General features: G+C 47.0%; 1 protein-coding gene across 1 annotated transcript in view; it reads right to left on the reverse strand.

The window, feature by feature from the left end:
* Nucleotides 1-18,924, reverse strand: part of AHCYL1 (adenosylhomocysteinase like 1) — an 810,468-nt gene that overhangs the window by 304,736 nt on the left and 486,808 nt on the right. Inside the window, exon 10 of the mRNA XM_040337629.1 lies at nucleotides 14,466-14,554. Coding sequence (XP_040193563.1) covers nucleotides 14,466-14,554 — 89 coding nt within the window. The remainder of the gene's footprint in view (nucleotides 1-14,465; nucleotides 14,555-18,924) is intronic.

The raw sequence follows: 18,924 nt of genomic DNA on the forward strand, positions 1-18,924 counted from the left end.
TGCGTCATTATGGGAACTCACAATAAAAATCTCTCTCCATTGGTACCTCACGCCCGCTAAAATAGCTAAGTTTGGGAAGGACATTCCCGACTCCTGCTGGAGGTGCACCAAACCCAATGGTGATATCCTCCACATCTTCTGGACTTGTCCGTCTATCAGGACATACTGGACAAACATCTTTCGCATCCTGTCAGACATAACAGGGACCACCATAACACCCTCGCCAGCACTGGCGTTGCTCAATATGCATGTCGACAGGTTCCCCAACAACTTGAGACTGGTAGTCACCAACATCTTACTTGCAGCTCGACTGAGCGTAATTAGACTCTGGAAAAATACTCAACCCCCGACGATTGTATATACAATTGACTTGGTAAACCTACACTACAATTATGAGTTGACGATGGCCTCCAGTACTGCAAAGTACGCTGAGACTCACACCAGATGGCTTCCGTGGTCATGTTGGGCCAGGACAGCAGCATTTTTGTGAACCCAGCGTCTATTTAGGCTGGGCCTACCCTTCTGGTCATACTGTCTTTTGTTGTCTTCGGTGCTAGTTTGTTTTCTTTTCTCTTTCGAACACTCGCAGCAAGACCGACTTACCGCTCTTGATGCCTACGTTATATGCAATGAACACTTGTAACTGATTGTACATTCTTACTCTTGACGAAAAACTGGAATGTATTCAGATTGTTATGATACTGTATCTGTGAAAACCCAATAAAAATTATTATAAAAAAAAAAAAAAACAGACAATTGCGCGGGTGTGCGACGTGGCTCCCAAACAAAATTGGCGTCCTTTTTTCCCACAAATAGAGCTTTCTTTTGGTGGTATTTGATCACCTCTGCGTTTTTTATTTTTTGCGCAATAAACAAAAATAGAGCAACAATTTTGAAAAAAATTCAATATTTTTTACTTTTTGCTATAATAAATATCCCCCAAAAATATATAAAAAATTTCCTCAGTTTAGGCCGATACGCATTCTTCTACCTATTTTTGGTAAAAAAAATCGCAATAAGCATTTATCGTTTGGTTTGCGCAAAATTTATAGCATTTACAAAATAGGGGATAGTTTTATTGCATTTTTTTTTTTTTTTTACTACTTATGGCGGTGATCAGCAATTTTGTTCGTGACTGCGACATTATGGCGGACACTTCGGACAATTTTGACACATTTTTGGGACCATTGTCATTTTCACAGCAAAAAATGCATTTAAAATGCATTGTTTATTGTGAAAATGACAGTTGCAGTTTGGGAGTTAAACACAGGGGGCGCTGATGGGGTTATGTGTGACCTCATGTGTGTTTACAACTGTAGGGGGATGTGGCTGTAGGTGTGATGTCATCGATTATGTATCCCTATAAAAGGGATCACACGATCGATGACGCCGCCACAGTGAAGAACGGGGAAGCCGTGTTTACACACGGCTCTCCCCGTTCTTCAGCTCCGGGGACCGATCGCGGGACTCCAGCGGTGATCAGGTCCGCGAGTCCCGTGGTCCCGGAGCTTCGAATCGGGTCACGGGCGCGCGCCTGCGACCCACGGCTGGGCAATAGCACAGCACGTACCTGTACATGCATGTGCCCAGCCGTGCCATTCTGCCGACGTAAATGTGCAAGAGGCGGTCCTTAAGTGGTTAAAACATTCACTGAATTAAAGTGATTTAAATAGCTTGCCACTTATTTTGCACCTTTGCAATAACTAACAAACAACATGACAAGCAACAAAACATTTCACCATCATTAAAATTATTCTCAATCAACGCAAAAGGTCTCAACATTCCTGAAAAAAGAACCACATTTCTAAATGAATTTCATAAGCATAAAGCCAATATCATATGCATTCAGGAAACCCACTTCAAAGCTGACAAGATTCCCAAATTTAAGGATAAAAAATTTCCACTGACTTTCCATGCAACCAACCCGGAAGGAAAACAAAAGGAGTTTCAATATTACTATTGAAGCAGACCCCATTTCACCTACTAGACTATGTTGGATTCTGAAGGGAGATACATTTTTCTCAAAGGAAGGTTCCCAACCTCATCCCATAACTATAGCAAACATATAGGGGTAGATTCAGGTAGGACTTACGCCGACGTATCTCGAGATATGCTGCGTAAGTGTAAATGTGCGCCGTCGTATCTATGCGCCGTACCCACAGAACTAGATACGCCTGAAAATAGGCTTCTCCCGACCGACGTAACTTTTCACCACCGGCGTAACGTAGGCGCATATTTACGCTGAACCTATCTGGTGCACCCATTGATTTCGTATGCAAATATGCAAATGAGGGAGATACGCCGATTCACGAACATACGCGTGTCCGGCGCAGGCTATGCGTGGTGCGCGTAAGTTGTACTCCCGGCCTAAACTTACCCCTCATAAAGCAGGGGTAACTTTGCACCAGACTTGCACAAGTCAGCTGGAGAGTAGCTTCAGCAGCACCGTTACGGACAAGCTGAGCAACCACACTTGCAGGACAACACATGGCAGCCGTGGTCCTAGCACTACTAATGGGCCCACCGCCACGTAAGAGGGCACGGGAGAGGATATACCGAACGCACATGAACGTCTTTGGCATGGGGGAATCGGAGGTGTATCGCATCTTCAGATTCAGCCCTGATGCCATCCTGGAATTAGCCACAGCCCTGCATGATGACATCACCAGCAAGACACATCGCTCACATGCAGTGCAGCCACTGGTCAAGGTACTGGCAACACTCCATTTCCTTGCAAGTGGATCTTTTCAGCGTACAAGTGGAGGAGTGTCTGGGATGTCACAATCCACTATGAGCAGATGTGTGCACCAGGTTGTCCCCGCAATCCTCACACGCATGTCCCACCACATCATCAAACCCACCCATGAGCATCTGCGGAAGAAGGCAATGGCGGATTTTTTCAGAATTGCCGGATTCCCACGCACCGTGGGGGCCATTGATTGCACACATGTGGCACTACGGCCCCTTTCCTGACACAGAGCACATATTCCGCAATCGTAAGCAGTGGCATTCCATCAACGTACAGGTGATAGCCGATGCCCAATGCCTCATATGGCACGTCCGCGCCAAACACCCAGGGTCCAGCCACGACAGCTACATATACCGTCAAAGCAACATCCCAATGGAATTCGAACAGAACGTGTACGGGAGCAGCTGGCTGGTTGGTGAGTGACATGGGAGTCAGGCATGACTGTCCGACCCCATGATGTAGACATCACGAGGGGCACATGCACGATTAACATCCTCCTGTCGTTTCCCTTCCAGGTGACGCAGCATATGCACTTGCGCCCCATCTCATGACTCCATTCCGGGATCCAGAAACCAGAGGAGAGAGAAAATACAATGATGCACACATACGTACCCGTGCAGTGGTGGAACGCACATTTGGCCTCCTGAAGTCCCGTTTCCTATGCCTGGATAAGTCCGGGGGAACCCTGTTGTATTCACCAAACTTTGTGTGCCAGATCATCGGTGCATGTTGCATGCTGCACAACTACGCCATGAGAAAGGGCCTGGAGATTGACATACGTGAGGACCTGACCCCCGAACCACACAGTCCCCCCCTAACCGAGGCTACCCCATCTGCTGAGGGAAGAGCAGTCAGGAGATGCCTCGTGTTAGGCATGTTTGCACGTTAAACAAACACATTCATCATGGCACAAGGAGAATGCACGCATGCACACCACTGTGGTCCCTAGCTCACACACACCACATCCACATCACATTGGATTAGCCCAAGTCCACCATGCAGGACTTGCGAGCAGCAACGCCGCGCCAAGACTCCAATTATGTCGCTGACCATTCATACCACATTCACACGGTCGTGGGGATTACTTATCCCCGACGACCAAAAGTGACACCCCTTACTGGCAGGAGTGTCACCCCCACATTCACACACCAGTCACACTGTAGCCTGCACTACTGATCGTGTGCAGTATTAAAAAAAAAAAAACGCTCCTCACCGGAGATTAGATAAAAATAAAACTCCTCACCAGAGATGAAATAAAAATAAAACTCCTCACCGGAGATGAAATAAAAATAAAACTCCTCACCGGAGATGAAATAAAAATAAAACTCCTCACCGGAGATGAAATAAAAATAACACTCCTCACCGGAGCTTAAAAAACAAAAATAAACCACTCAATTTCCCAGTCGTGGGCTCTGCCTGGTGCCACGTCTTTGGCTCCTCACTTGCCTGGGGGCAACTTCAGGTGGGGGGTGGGGCATCATCAGGAGACTCCTCCTCAAGACTGGCACTCCTGGCAGGTTCTGGCTGCCTGCCCTCCAACGCCACCGCTATGCGGGTGAGCACCGCGGTGGTCTCGGCGTGCATCCGCAGCTGGCGGGTGGTGTTCTGATTTTGCTGCCGCCTAATGTGCCTCACCTCCGCCGTATTGGCCTTAACAGCCACTGTGAGGCTCTTGACCTCAGTCACCAGGCGGGAGGTCGTGGCCTGCAGCTCCCCAACACATGTGGCAACTGCTGCACAATTGGCACTGATATCCGCCAAACAGTCTGGTATCTGTGCCGAGGAGGCCAGGCTGTCTGCGAGACACTTTATGTCCCGGGCAACAGCACCCACATGCTGGGTCTGAAGGGCCTGATCCCTCGCAAGGGTTTCGTGAATGGCCTCTGGAACACCTCTTGTTTTTTTGGTGGCCTTTCTGGGGGCAGGAGAGGCTTGGGGCCGTGCATATGGGGAGGCACGTGAGGAGCTTCCCCTGATGGAGGAGGAGGGTGAGGATGGTACCCTGATGGTGGAGGAGGGTTGGGAGGGTTCACTGATGGGAGAGGAGGGTTGGGAGGGTCCCCTGATGGGGGAGGAGGGTTGTGAGGGTCCCCTGATGGGGGAGGAGTGTTGTGAGGGTCCCCTGATGGGGGAGGAGGGTTGGGAGGATCCAGGGATGCTGGAATTTTCATCCAGAATATAGAATGCATCCTCCAGGTCCCCGTGCTCCTCCTCTACTTCCTCCAGGGGAGAGGTATGGGCACTCTCATCCCTGGATGGCGTGGGTCGCCCTGCAGCCGACGACGGCCCAGCTCCCTCCAGCACATCTGTGGATGACACAAACCATTCACATGTTGGTGGACCCACACATGTCACATGTTCCCTTCCACCCCCTCACATGCTACACACCATATAAGAGATAAAACACACTTACCTGTCCTCAAGGCCTGGTCTCCGTAGTCGAACCCCTCCATGCCCTCCACCTGCTCACGCTGCAAGCATTGGGTGATCAACTCATCCTCCGGGGTCAACCGCACAGTACAGGCTGGTCCTCCTCCCGTGCCCCTGGCATGCTTCCTTATCGCACCCAGCTTTTCACGGACTTTCCTTTTTAGATCATTGATCTTTTTTTGGATATCCTCGGGGGTCCTGGTGGCATTGCCCACGGCACTGACCTGCAAGCTGAGCTCCATCAGGATCTCCTTTTTTCTCGCCTTGCTGGTCTGGTTACTGAGGGCACCATGGAGGTACTTATCATGTGCCACTATGCCCGCAACAATAATTGCCCTCTCCTCCGGGCAAAAGTTTCTCTTCCTCCGATCCTTTTTCTCTGTATTTGCAGCAGCCGCCATTGCTTTGCAAAAGTACTTTCCCCTAAGGGGGGGGAAAAAATCAGGATGTACTTTTGCGCCGGACGGGCGCATGTCTGGGCGTATTTATAGGCTTGGCGTATCCCAGTTGGGCCGGCGTAGTTGTGAGCATGAACACAGGGGAGCGATCATACGTCCACTTCACTATGCATGCTCCGTCCAGGATATGCCGGGCGTATATCACTACTCCACCTTCCGACCATCATTTGCATAAGGTCACACCCACTTACACTGGCTTACGCCGACAAAATTAAGTTACGCCGGCACAACGTTAGGAGCAAGTGCATTGCGAATACTGTACTTGCCTCTTTAAGTTACGTTGGCGTATCGCAAATGAGATGCGCTACGCCGGTATAAAGATGCGCCAATCTACCTGAATCTACCCCATACACTCCAAACTCAAAGCAAGTAGCATTCTTCCGTAAAATAAAATAGTTATTATCCACCTTCGCTTCGGGCATACTCATTATGGGAGGAAACTTCAATATTCCCTTAAATCCACTCATAGACACTTCAAAAGGTACATCAAGCCATTCCTATAGAGCATTGAAACAAATCAAAGTGCAACTACAAGACCTATTGCTACATGACATTTGGAGAACTCTTAACCCACAAACTAAAGACTACACATGCTTCTCTCCTGTCCATCAAAAATATTCCAGAATTGACTACTTTCTTTTATCACACCCGACCAACTACTAGAAAAAGCAACAATTGAAAAAATTACTTTATCTGATCACCATCCAATTTCTATGACACTAAATTTCTCTGAAAAAATTACCAGAAATAAAACATTGAGACTTAACACTTCCATTTTGAAAGACCCCATAAGCGTTCAACACTTTCACAACATACTAAAGAACTATTTCTCACAAAATGAAAATGATGAAACTTCAGCACTTACACAGTGGGAAGCACAAAATGTGTTATTAGGGGAGAATTCATTGCCAAATTAGCCAAGCAAAAAAAGGAACAACAATCAAAAACTAAAATCTTTGATTGAACAAATCCATAGGTTGGAAGCAACTCACAAATGCACTATTGCATCCGCGACATTAGAGGAACTGACAAACGCTAGAGCAACGTTATCTAAAGAGTTAAGCATAAAAACAAAAAAACAATATTTCTTTATCGTACACCACGGGACACAGAGCCTTAGTCATTACATAGTGGGTTGTATGGTCACCAGAGGTGATTGGACCCAGGTACAACCTATGAGAACAAGTTTCCCTCCATATAACCCCTCCCATACAGGAAGTACTTCAGTTTTTTTGCCAGTGTCTAAGAAGATTGGACGCGATGAGGATAAGTGCTAAAGGAAGCTCTGCCATCGAGGCCCTTTGGGCAAAAGAGCTATACTTCGGGTCCATCCAAGTCGCTTAATTTATTACACCCCAATTGAATGGTATCCGGACCTCGCGCACAAGGTATCGCCTGTAATGTCTCTCTTCGGATGACTGGGCTCTAGGGTCCACTATTGCTTTTTACAAACACTAAATGTCCTGGCTTGTCTTTTACAAGGCCCAGGAAAGAGGCATCCTTTAAGTAGGAACCCATAACCCTGAAGGTTGGCAGACAATACCCGCGGTGATGGGTGAAGATTGTTTTCTGTCTGGTCTTCAGCAAAACCTGCGGCGTGGACAAGGTAAGCAGAAACAAGTATTAAGATTTACCTTATAAACTTTTTTTTTGTAAGTGGATGTCTTCTCTAATTACGCCACTAGAGGGAGTAAAGAGTTGAGTTGCTACTCACCAAAACTCCACACAGTGTCAGGTCATTCAGACAGCACACTCCTCGCTGCAGAGCTCTGTCATTACTGATCAGGTCCTATCCTCCCTGCAGGAAAGGCTGGATACTCCAGCACACTGCTTCCCCCAGGATGCCAGACCCTTAGGCGTGTGTGCACGCGCACAGGGGCGTGCTTTATGGGGGAAGGGAGGATGGGGGGTCGCGGACATGCCCAGGCACGTCATCACAGTGTTCTGTGACAGGCAGAAGCTCATAAAAGGGCATGAAGACCTGCAGCTCTCCCTGGATGGGACACAGCAGCTAAAGGACATTGTAAGGTCTCTATGTGGTTGGTTATCTGGTGCCCCCAAAAGAGGACACCCACTTAGCATGAAACTGTGTGATTAGCTGCATACTGTATGTAAAAGGCTTAACTAGCACAAAAGAATATACAGTTGATAGTACCTTGGCTTTGTTGTTTGGTAATATGTCTTCACAAAGGAGAAATACAGGGGTTAAAAAAGACAAACAAACATTGCCACCTAAGACAAGAGCCTCTACCCGGGCCTGCTTGGTACCTTCGTCCCCGGTAAGTTATGATGCACCTATGCAGGATGAGCCATTGACTCCAGCAGGGGTCACAACCTCTTCTGAGGTGTCTGGGTCTGCATTTGTCACTGAGGACTCTTTGGCAGTAGCCCATAGCAATTTAGAAGGGAGACTTGCTTTGTTAATTGCTAAAGACTTGCAAAAGGAAAAAAGCAAAGTAGAGTACCTTCATATCTCCATTCAGAAAGGTCTGATGAGGATGAGGAGGACATGCCTCCATCAGAGGATAAGGATGAGGAGTCTGAAAGATCTGATATTTCAGAGGGCTCAACAATTGCAGGAGCAATATTATACTGAGACAGTGCGCTCTGCATTTAAGTTGCCTCCTTCTGAGTTAACTGACTCACCTGTGCCCACCCTGGGGTCTTTAAAATCCCCACAGACTACTTGTTCCTTTCCGGTTCATCCTTTATTGGAGAAACTGATTTACGCAGACTGGAAGCATTCAGACAAGCGTTTCTCTCCTCCTAGGAAGTTCAAAGTTCTTTATGCAATGAAGGAAAAGTTTGCCAAAAAATGGAGTCTGCATTCAGTGGATGCAGCAAATTCTTGTGTAAATACCAGTTTAACCTGCCCGGTAGACAATGCCCAGGTATTTAAAGATCCTTCTGAGAAAAAAATAGAATCGTTATTGAAATCTTCCTTTCTCCTGGCAGGCGCAGTAACCCAACCTGCCGTGGCGGCAGTGAGTATGTCTCAAGTCCTAAGGGATCAAGTAAAGGATGGGTTAAAAGACCTGCCCTCTGAACAAGCCAAATTTTGGGAGAATATGCCCAAGGCTTTATGTTTCGCAGTAGACGCCATTAGGGATTCTATACAGCAAGCATCTCGCCTTACACTCCAGCTAGTGCACATGCATAGAATTCTTTGGCTAAAGCACTGGTCAGCAGAAGCCCCATGTAAAAAACTTTTGACCAGTTTCCCCTTTCATGGGGAACAGCTTTTTGGGGATGATTTCGAAAAATATATCCAAAAGATATCAAGCGGCAAGACTACTCTGTTGCCACAGAAAAAGAAAAACAAGCGTCCTTGTTTTAAGCGTTCTCTCTCTCCAGCTCCTGGGACATTGGCCAGGCAGTGGCCACGGCATGCGCAGAAAGCACCAAATCTTCCTCATGAAGGAGCGCCCCTGCTCGGCCGAGTGGGGGGGGGCATCGGCAGTTTTCAGCAACTTGGCAGACAGAGGTCCATTACAGATGGTAGTCTCTGCTGTATCCTTAGGGTACAAGCTGGAATTTCAAGAGATTCCACTCCACTGGTTCCAAAGTTCTGGGGTCTCTAAAGATCCACTAAAGAGTTAACTGTTAAAGAGTTAACTGTTTTCCCTAGTGTGTGTTCTAACTGTAGGGACATGTGAGTTACTGGAGGAAATGAGAGATTGTGGTTCCTAGCTAGTAGGAACTCACAATCTCTCACTCCTCTCCTCACAGAACTGGCATGTGTGTGTTTACACATACACGTCCCTGTTCTGGGTCTCATGCCCACGATCGCGCGTGGCCGGCAGTCATTGCGACCAATGGTCACACGCATCGGCAACCCCGCGTGCGCCTCTGGTGTACAGCTACGATGGCTTGCGGGATCGTGTCAGGAAATAAGTTTATTGCACTACTAGGGCATGTTCCTCCCTGGATTGTTTCTGTTTAGATTGTCCAAAGTAGGGTTGTCCCAATACCACTTTTTTGAGCAGGAGTACAAATACCGATACCTTTTTCAAGTACTTTCTTATTTTTTTTTTTGGGGGGGGGCGCTTGGAGTGGATTGTCAGTGTGTTTTTTTTCTTTTTTATCAGCTCTGTTGGGGGGGTCTTTGGTGAGATATAAAAGGTCTTAACAGACCCCCAACATCTCCCCTTTAACCACTTCAGCCCCGGACCATATTGCTGGTCAATGACCGAGCCACTTTTTGCGAATCGGCACTGCGTCACTTTAACTGACAATTGCGCGGTCGTGCAACGTGGCTCCCAAACAAAATTGGTGTCCTTTTTTTCCCACAAATAGAGCTTTCTTTTGGTGGTATTTGATCACCTCTGTGGTTTTTATTTTTTGTGCTATAAACAAAAATAGAGCGCCAATTTTGAAAAAAAAATATATTTTTTACTTTTTCCTCAGTTTAGGCCGATACGTATTCTTCTACACATTTAAAAAAAAAATCGCAATAAGCGTTTATTGATTGGTTTGCGCAAAAGTTGTAGCGTCTACAAAATAGGGCATAGTTTTATGGCATTTTTATTAATATTTTTTTTTTTTTACTAGTAATGGCGGCGATCAGCAATTTTTATCGGTACTGCGACCTTATGGCGGACACTTTTGACAAATTTTTGGGACCATTGGCATTTTTATAGCGATCAGTGCTATAAAAATGCATTGATTACTATAAAAATGTTAACACTAGGGGGCGAGGAAGGGGTTAATTATGTTCCCTGTGTGTGTTCTAACTGAAGGGGGGTGGGACTGACTAGGGGAAATGACTGATCGCTGTTCATACATTGTATGAACAGCAAACAGTAATTTCTCCCCCTGACAGGATCGGGAGCTGTGTGTTTACACACACAGCTCCCGGTTCTTGCCCCTATTGGCTGATTCATGAGATGATGTAGGTCTACGGCATGGAGGACAGAGGGGGACAGCACAGGGACAGTCAGCGATGATCGGTGCGGCTTTGGGGGGAGTTACAAGCACCGATCACCGCTGTATAACTTTAACTAAAGCAGCTGAAAAGGGGACAGATCAGTGCTTGCAACTCCCCTGCCACACCGATCACCGCTGACTGCCCAGGTATCGGGTGAAGCATCAAAGCTTTTCCCAGAGGGGGACAGCACGGAGGGGGACAGCACAGAGGACGGAGGGGGACAGCACGGAGGACGGAGGGGGACAGCACAGAGGACGGATGGGGACAGCACGGGGACAGTCAGCGATGATCGGAGCGGCTTTGGGGGGAGTACACGTACTCAGGGAAATGCTCGGTATCGGTACTGATGCTTGTATCGGTATTGGCACATCTCTAGTCCAAAGTCTTTGTTTTTGTGATTAAACAGTGGGTAAACATCCAACAGGGATTGGTCCCACTGAAAATTATGATCTTGATTGTTGTTTAAAATTTTCATTATGCCCCCTCATCTTCACTCCCAACATCTTTCATTTGCTTCAGGAGTTTGGAATTTTCCCTTTTTTGGAACTCTACCCCCCCACCCTACTTGGGGCTCCCACCAGCCAAGCACCACCGAATATGTAATCTCCTGGACTCCATGTTCTACACATGGTGGGCTTTTCCCCGTATTAGGAGATTCCAGGAATACATTTTTTAAATTGCTACATAAAATCATGGGTGCTGCGATACCACAAATCCACCTCAGGCTCTTATAATGTATATGCTTTTAGATGCCAAAATTCCAATTGCTAAAGCATGGAAAAAAACATGGGTCTTACTATATGCTGCTAAAACAAAAAAATATCATGGATTATGGCCCAGGAAAAATTTGTATGCACCTTACAAGATAAAAAAGAGCCTTTGAATTGATCTGGGAACCATGTGCAGATTCCCTTATACCCTGGACATCTGGTTTTATAACCGATAATCTTTCTAGGTGACCTCAGGTCTTCTCTACTACTCCTTACTCTCTATCTTGATCAGGCTAAGCTGGCCTCATCTCTTTTCTTTCTCTCTATCCTTTTTCCACATTTCAATATGTCATTACATGGCTTACTGGGAAGCTTTGTATCATAAATATTCCACGCTGGTAGAATGGTTTAAGGGAGTGAGGCAGCTCAGTATTAACCACTTAAGACCCGGACCATTATGCAGGTTAAGGACCTTGCCCCTTTTTGCGATTCGGCACTGCGTCGCTTTAACTGACAATTGCGCGGTCGTGCGACATGGCTCCCAAACAAAATTGGCTTCATCTTTTTCCCCACAAATAGAGCTTTCTTTTGGCGCTAGTTTTTGAACTATAAACAAAAATAGAGCGTCAATTTTGAAAAAAATTCAATATTTTTTACTTTTTGCTATAAGAAATATTAGTGGTGCAACGGATCGTCACCGATCCATGATCCAAACGGGTCACCCCGTTTGGATCGGCACACCACGCGATCTGCGGAGCACTCTGCAGCCTCGGCCGTAGGAAAGTCCCCGACTTCAGCCTAGCTCCGGAGCGGCGGCCATCTTGCTCCACCCCAGTGGAGACAGTGTGCTTGCCAGAGCCCAGTGCACAGCGTGACACTCCTCCCCGCCTCAGCACGCTGACTACAGACCCGGGACCACCGACTGCAGACATGTGGAGACAGTATCTGTGACACCAGAGGAGGGGGGACACCTGTGACACCAGAGGAGGGGGGACACCAGTGACACCAGAGGAGGGGGGACACCAGTGACATCAGAGGAGGGGGACACCAGTGACACCAGAGGAGGGGGACACCTGTGACACCAGAGGAGGGGGGACACCAGTGACACCAGAGGAGGGGGACACCAGTGACACCAGAGGAGGGGGACACCTGTGACACCAGAGAGGAGGGGGGGACACCTGTGACACCAGAGTGGAGAGGAGGGGGGGGGACACCTGTGACACCAGAGTGGAGAGGAGGGGGGAACAGACGATCACCGCCACAATGAAGAATGGGGAAGGTGTGTTTACACACACCTCTCCCCGTTCTTTAGCTCCGGTGACCTATCGCGGGACACCGGCGGTGACCGGGATCGCGAGCGCCGCCGCCGCACTTGCAACCCCATGGCTGGGCCTTAGAGGGACACGTACAGGTACGTGCTTGTGACCAGCCGTGCCATTCTACCGACGTATATCGTCGGTAGGGGGTCCTTAAGTTGGTTAATTTCCTCCTCACTTTCCTTTGGGAAGACAAGGTCCTCTCTTACCCCCCTTAACCCCGACTGTACCCAATACCCAATGCTTACACCCCATGTGTACCTAATACCCTAGCGTGGTTCACGCATGTGCAGTGGGCAGCCGGCTTGTGAAGCCACAAAATGTCACAGCCGGATGTTCACAGTTGGGATGCCGGCGCCGGGGACATAAGGCAGAGGGAAAGGATGGCTCAGTTGAGTACATCTATGGATCCTGAGACAGATGAATGTCTATTTATTAGTTTCAATAGTTTTTATTGAAATTTTCAGTATAAAACAGTACATGAAGAAACATGAACCTACAAAACGTAAAGGTACACAAAAGAAAGAGAGGTACATTCCATTGACGCTAAAGACAATCAAGGGAAATCAATGCATTCTTCATTATTACATAGCAGTACATAACATATCATAACATAACATAACATAAGGATGGATGGGAGGTCGTGAGTGCCTGTACCAGGGAAGTAACTATAGCCAGCCCCTTACGATCCCTCTCTTTGGTCGCGGTAGCTAGCTCCAATAAGAGGACACATAACTTTTAACCCTTCCAACACTACACCGGATCCGTCCCCTCAGTTGCAATTGTCTGAGTGCAAGGAATGCGATAAGAGGGTGAGTATCATAAGATAATCAAAAAAAAAAAAAGATAATCAAAAAGGATAAACAAAATAAAAAAGGACAGATTTCCAACTGCCCATCAACAGTAACACCAACTACAATAGTAATTGCCCTAACTGGTCTAGACCACCCAACACTCTAGATTGGAAATAATCAAACTGTTTATTTACCAAGTTTCCAGTTTTGCCATGGAGCCCATAATTTGGACACCTTCCCATATTTCCCCAGGATAAAATAGCCATAGACGGATGTAGTGGAGGGATAAAGAATGTCTATTTATTAAACACACTTGTGCGATGCGGGAACCAGCGCAATTCCAGCCCCGGTTCTCGCATTGCTTCTCTCCCGCAGTGGAGCTGTGGCATAGGGGCATTCCCTACTACGTCACAGCCAGGAAAGTACAGTATATATTACAGATCCTTTGTCTCCGCCTATTTGATCTGTGCCCTTAAAAGGTCGATTATAAGTCATCACAGAGTTATCTAGTTCAGATGGTATAGGGTATGAAGCGTAGGTTAGTAAAAGTTGATAAGTTAAGAGACTGAGGTTCGGAGAGAAAGGGGAGGGTTCGGGTATGGGGGGGGGGCGTAGGGGGGGGGGTTTGGGTTAGTCGACTTGGGTAGGGGCACTTTGGTTTTATTATTATGTAAACTTTTGCACTTTTTGTACTTTGCCATTCTGTGGCCATATCGGCTTAATATAAATACATAATGACATAACAAACAAAGCAAAAAAGTAATTTCCAACCATGATGCAAACCAGGATGGAGACAGCGTATGAACGCAAAATTGATTAGGTCCCCTGTCAGTGTTCTCTCAGTCGAAAAAAAAAAAAGGTCGAGCGTCACTGCTTTTAACTATAGCTGGTCCTTTTTATTACCAGAGCAGTGAAGCTCACCATCCATTTGAGAGGTTTGAGCCCTTTGGAGTTTTTATTAGCCTCATAAATGTCAAAGTGTCATCATCCATTTCAACATTAATGTGGTGGTAATACAATTATCTATCCTATTAAGTATATCATATTTATGAAGTGGTACTAGTAATAAATGTAATCTTACCAAGCTTGTAGTGCACAGATGGGGTCAATTTCTGTGACATGCACAACAGCACCCAAGGCCTTCAGAGCTGCACAGCATCCTTTCCCAACCTGCATAACACATATAAAAAGACAAAAATAGCATTGGTTGTCATTGTTTAACCACTTTGAAACCAAACCAATTCTGGCACTTCACACATACATGTAAAAATCTGCATTTTTTGCTAGAAAACACCTAAACATTAAAAAAATGTTTTTAAAGTAGAGACACTGGAGATAAAAATGGTGCAAATTTGTGTCATACCATATTTGCACAGCCATTTTTAAAAAGACAGCAGATCTCTCGGGTCAGGTAGCTCAGGTAGAGAACCAAGCGATCAGCAGTGTTTGATTACGCAATTCTAATGCCGCGTACACACGACCGTTTCTCGTGTAAAAAATTACATTTTTTTTTATGTCATTAAAAACGATCATGCTTCAGGCTTCAGAGCATTTTTCGTGACGTTAAAAATGGCCATTAAAAATTTAGAACATCCTCTAAATTTTCGCATTGTTTATAACGTTGTCGTTTTTAAGGTCATAAAAAATGGTTTTAAATAACGGTGGTTTTAAAAAAATTGTGAAAATAAGGGCATTATGAATCTTAAAAAGAAAAAAAAATACCATACTTGTCTTTTATTGAATTTAAGTGCACACAAAAATGATATAATACTCAATTTCCTGACAGACTCCATGGCAGCCTACGTGTGGGTTAATCCCGCCCCCTCATACCTCATAGGACCCTTCTCCCATAAATCTTTGCTCTGGGCCAGAGGCCGTGTTCCTTTTTTTGTCCTCCTCCTAGGACCAATATATAGTCTTACCTTTTCATGAAGTTTTCTGTAATCCAGGCCTGGTGGTGTGCACAGCGATACGTTGGTGGTTAGCGGTGATCCTCTCTGCAGTCCAGCAATCCTAGCTATTAGCAGGTGGACATGGGCGATATGATGCGATGCCATGAAGAGCTTACTAACCTGGCCATTGGCAGACAAGCAGCAATATGGCCAAACGTCCCAGCTATTAGCGGGAGGCTTTGTAAACGCCTGATCGTGCAGTGGGTCGAGCGAACAGCTCCCCAGTCCCAGGTTCTGGTCCGGATCGTGCCATGGTGGTGGTAATGTACAAAGATATTCGTTTTATATGGCAGCCGTTTCTCTGTGTTTTGTTTGTCTCCTTATTTTCTATCAAACTCCAGTGAGTGGCCATGGCGGCTGGAGCGCAGCTGCGTTCCAGCTCGCTGCTTCAGGAAGTCGCCAGGACCTGTCTGCGCATCTGCAAGCCACGAACAAAGATTCCATGCTTGGTTCGTGCAAAAGCAGTTTCGCCAAAATGGTGACGGCAATTGCGCATGCGATTGGTCGCCACCGGGTCGCGACTTTTTTTCCAGCGCAGGTGCGCTGTGGGGAGGTGACATCATTATCAGTGGCATATTTAAATAGCTGTCAAAGCAGCTATTCCTTGAGATGACTTGCATGCTTATGCAGCGGTTTCCCTATGCACTGGTCTCTGGTTTACAAGGTAAATTGTTTGCTGCAGGCTCCCTAGGTGCTGGCTATGTTTGAATTGTGCTTTCTCATGCCTGTTGTCACTCCTGTTTCTCATAAGGCTTTAATGGTTCATTTCAGTTTCAAACTGCCTTGCCATGGATATGTCACCTCCCTCTTGTGGCCAACCCTTGCGCTGCAGATAGGATTTAGTTCCTTTCTGCCTGTGATGCTTGGGTTCACTCATTCAGGAGCTATTAACCCTTTCTTTTTCACACAGCACTTCTAGGTCTGAACACCAAAGCATGTCAAATACCGTCCTAGGTCTCCACGTCGTCACTTCTCTTCAAGCTCCAGACATCATAGATCTCCCTTTTAGATCTAGGTACCTCAGAGAGGAGTTTAAAACCACCTATGGGCGACACTCTCACCACCACTCCAGCCGCTCTGTGAGGAAAGCCTGCTGGGTATGGGAGGCCCAGGTTCCTGAAGGTAAATCGCTCTGCGAGTGATGCTTTTCTAAAGTCGCAAAAGAGAGGGTGGAGACCAACAAGTGGAAGCACTGGTCAGAAAGGTGATCCATGAATCCCTGAGTAAAGTGGATTCTGGTCATACCCACAACCCTGCTGGCAACACTATGTTAGTCCCTATTAGGGATGATCTCGAGGCCCCAGGCCCTTCACAGCCGAGCCATTCCTCAATTGAAGCCTCAGACAGTGGGGTGGAGGTAGATGACCCTGGTGCAGGTTTTGAATTTGCCCCAGTACCACAACTGGTCAAAGCTGTCAAAGAAGCTTTGAGATGAGAAGAGCCAGTGGGGGCACCCTCCAAACAGAGGAAATATTTTAAACGCCTCAAAAAAAAAAAAAAACGCCCTAATTTCTCCTTTTTGGATGAACTTGGCGCAATAATTACCGATGAATGTGGTGGTGTTGAAAGGAAGTATTGCCTGTTAACAAAGGTGTCAAAAATTTTACCCATTTAACAGCAAGGATGTAAAACACCTGGAGTCAGCTCCTCTCATTGATGCAGCCCCAATGAGGGTGTCGAGGCACGTCACACTCCCATTGGAGGATACTTTTTCCTTTAGGGATGGCCTGGAGAGGAAAATTGAGACCGACCTCAAGCGGATCTACATTGAATGAATGAAAAACTTATATATCGCAGCACATGCGAACTGAATCGCCTCAGGGCGGGTATGAGATGCAAACCAGCTCTAGCTCTCACAGCTCTTTCTAAAGCGATGGAAGTCTGGGCGGACGACATAGATGCTTCTCTGAGAAGCATCTCAAAAGAACTGGCCAGGAGCTCATCTATTCATGGGCTAAGGTTGGCGCTGGCTTTTTTGGGTGAGGCTTCCATAAACATAATTCACCTGGTGGCTCGGATCATGCTGTCATCTGTCACGGCTAAACGTACATTGTGGCTGCGCCCATGGGTAGCTGACCCTGCCTTCAAGCAGGTATGGTGCAGGATTCCCTTTGAAGATTCGTCCCTCTTTGGGAACAAATTGGACAGTGCCATCACCTGTGCCAAAGGGGGCAAGTCGGGGGTTCCTTCCCCAGGATCGCTGTCTGCTAAACCAGAAGAGAACACAGCCCAGGCAATGTTCAGATTGAGCAAGGGATGCTTGCTACTATAGGCCTGGCCATGAGTTCACGAAGACCTGGAAGGAAATATAGCCTTCAGGCCAGAAGTTTTCAAAAGGGGCATCTTCCGGTGGACAAGAATCCCTTAAGTCTTTATGATATTTTGCGCCTGCCCAGACAGAGTGAGTCGGCATCCTTGTCTCTCTCGGAAGAGAAAAGCGAATTCTCCTGTCCTATGCAGATTCTCTTGTGGCTCAGGGCGCTGCATTTCCAGTTACAGCCGACGAAAGGTTTCAATGGGTCTACTCGCCCCTCTTCATGGTGTTGAAGAAAAATGGCTTCTGGAGGCCAGTTATAGACCTAACCCACTTGAATTATTTTATCGAGAAGAAGTTCAAGATGGAGATACTACTCATGATCAGTCAAGCAATCTAAGCAGGCGATTGGCTTGTGTCTATAGACCTGAAGAACGCTCCATGTTCATGTTCTGATATCCTCAGAATTCCAGAAATACCTTTGCTTTGCTGTTGATCAAATCCATCTGCAGTTCATCTGTCTCCCCTTCGGGCTTACGACCTTGCCTTGTGTGTTTTTAAAACTCTCTTGTTGGCTGTCGTGGCTCTGATCAGGACCAGAGGTATCCATCTGTATCACTATCTAGATGACCTGCTTTTGTTATCTCGGGACAGGGAGCAGATGCTAATCCACAGCTCCCAGGTCATCTCCACTCTACTCGAGTTTGCTTGGCTTTTGAATCTGGAAAAGAGCCATCTGGATCCTCCTCAGTCCCTGGTATTCCTCAGGGAACACGTCAACGCTATCAAGAGCATCATATCGTTACCCCTGGAAAAATCCCAGTGATCCGGGACAGAGTTTGGCTTGCAATGTCGTCCTCTCATCTCCGAGCCTCTCAATGCCTAAAGATCATCGGCACCATGGTGGCAACACCCATGGTAAAGTGGGCTCAGTGGAAAATATGGCCCTTCCAGAAGGGTTTCCTTCAGCGGTGGAACCCAGGGCTTCGGGATCACTCTATCCATATAATCTCATCCATGCGGGAGAGCCTTCTTTCGTGGCTGCAACAGAGGAACCTCCTCAATTGTCACTTGATCGCACCTGTGTCTTGGGTCACCATCACTACAGATGCCAGCAACAGGGGCTGACAGAAGTAGCCCAAGGCATATGGAATTTTCCCTCACAGGATAGTTTCCAATGTTCTGGAACTCCGGGCAGCGTTCTGCGCTCTGTAGGCCTTTCACCACTTAACAGCAGGAGCCTCAGTCCTCTTAAGACTGGACAACACGACGGCAGTCGCATACATCAAGAGACAGGGGGGTACTCAGTCTCTCCCTGTCGAAGGAAGTACAGC

The sequence above is a fragment of the Rana temporaria genome, chromosome 2 (assembly GCF_905171775.1).
Source record: "Rana temporaria chromosome 2, aRanTem1.1, whole genome shotgun sequence".
In the NCBI taxonomy this organism is placed as follows: Eukaryota; Metazoa; Chordata; class Amphibia; order Anura; family Ranidae; genus Rana; species Rana temporaria.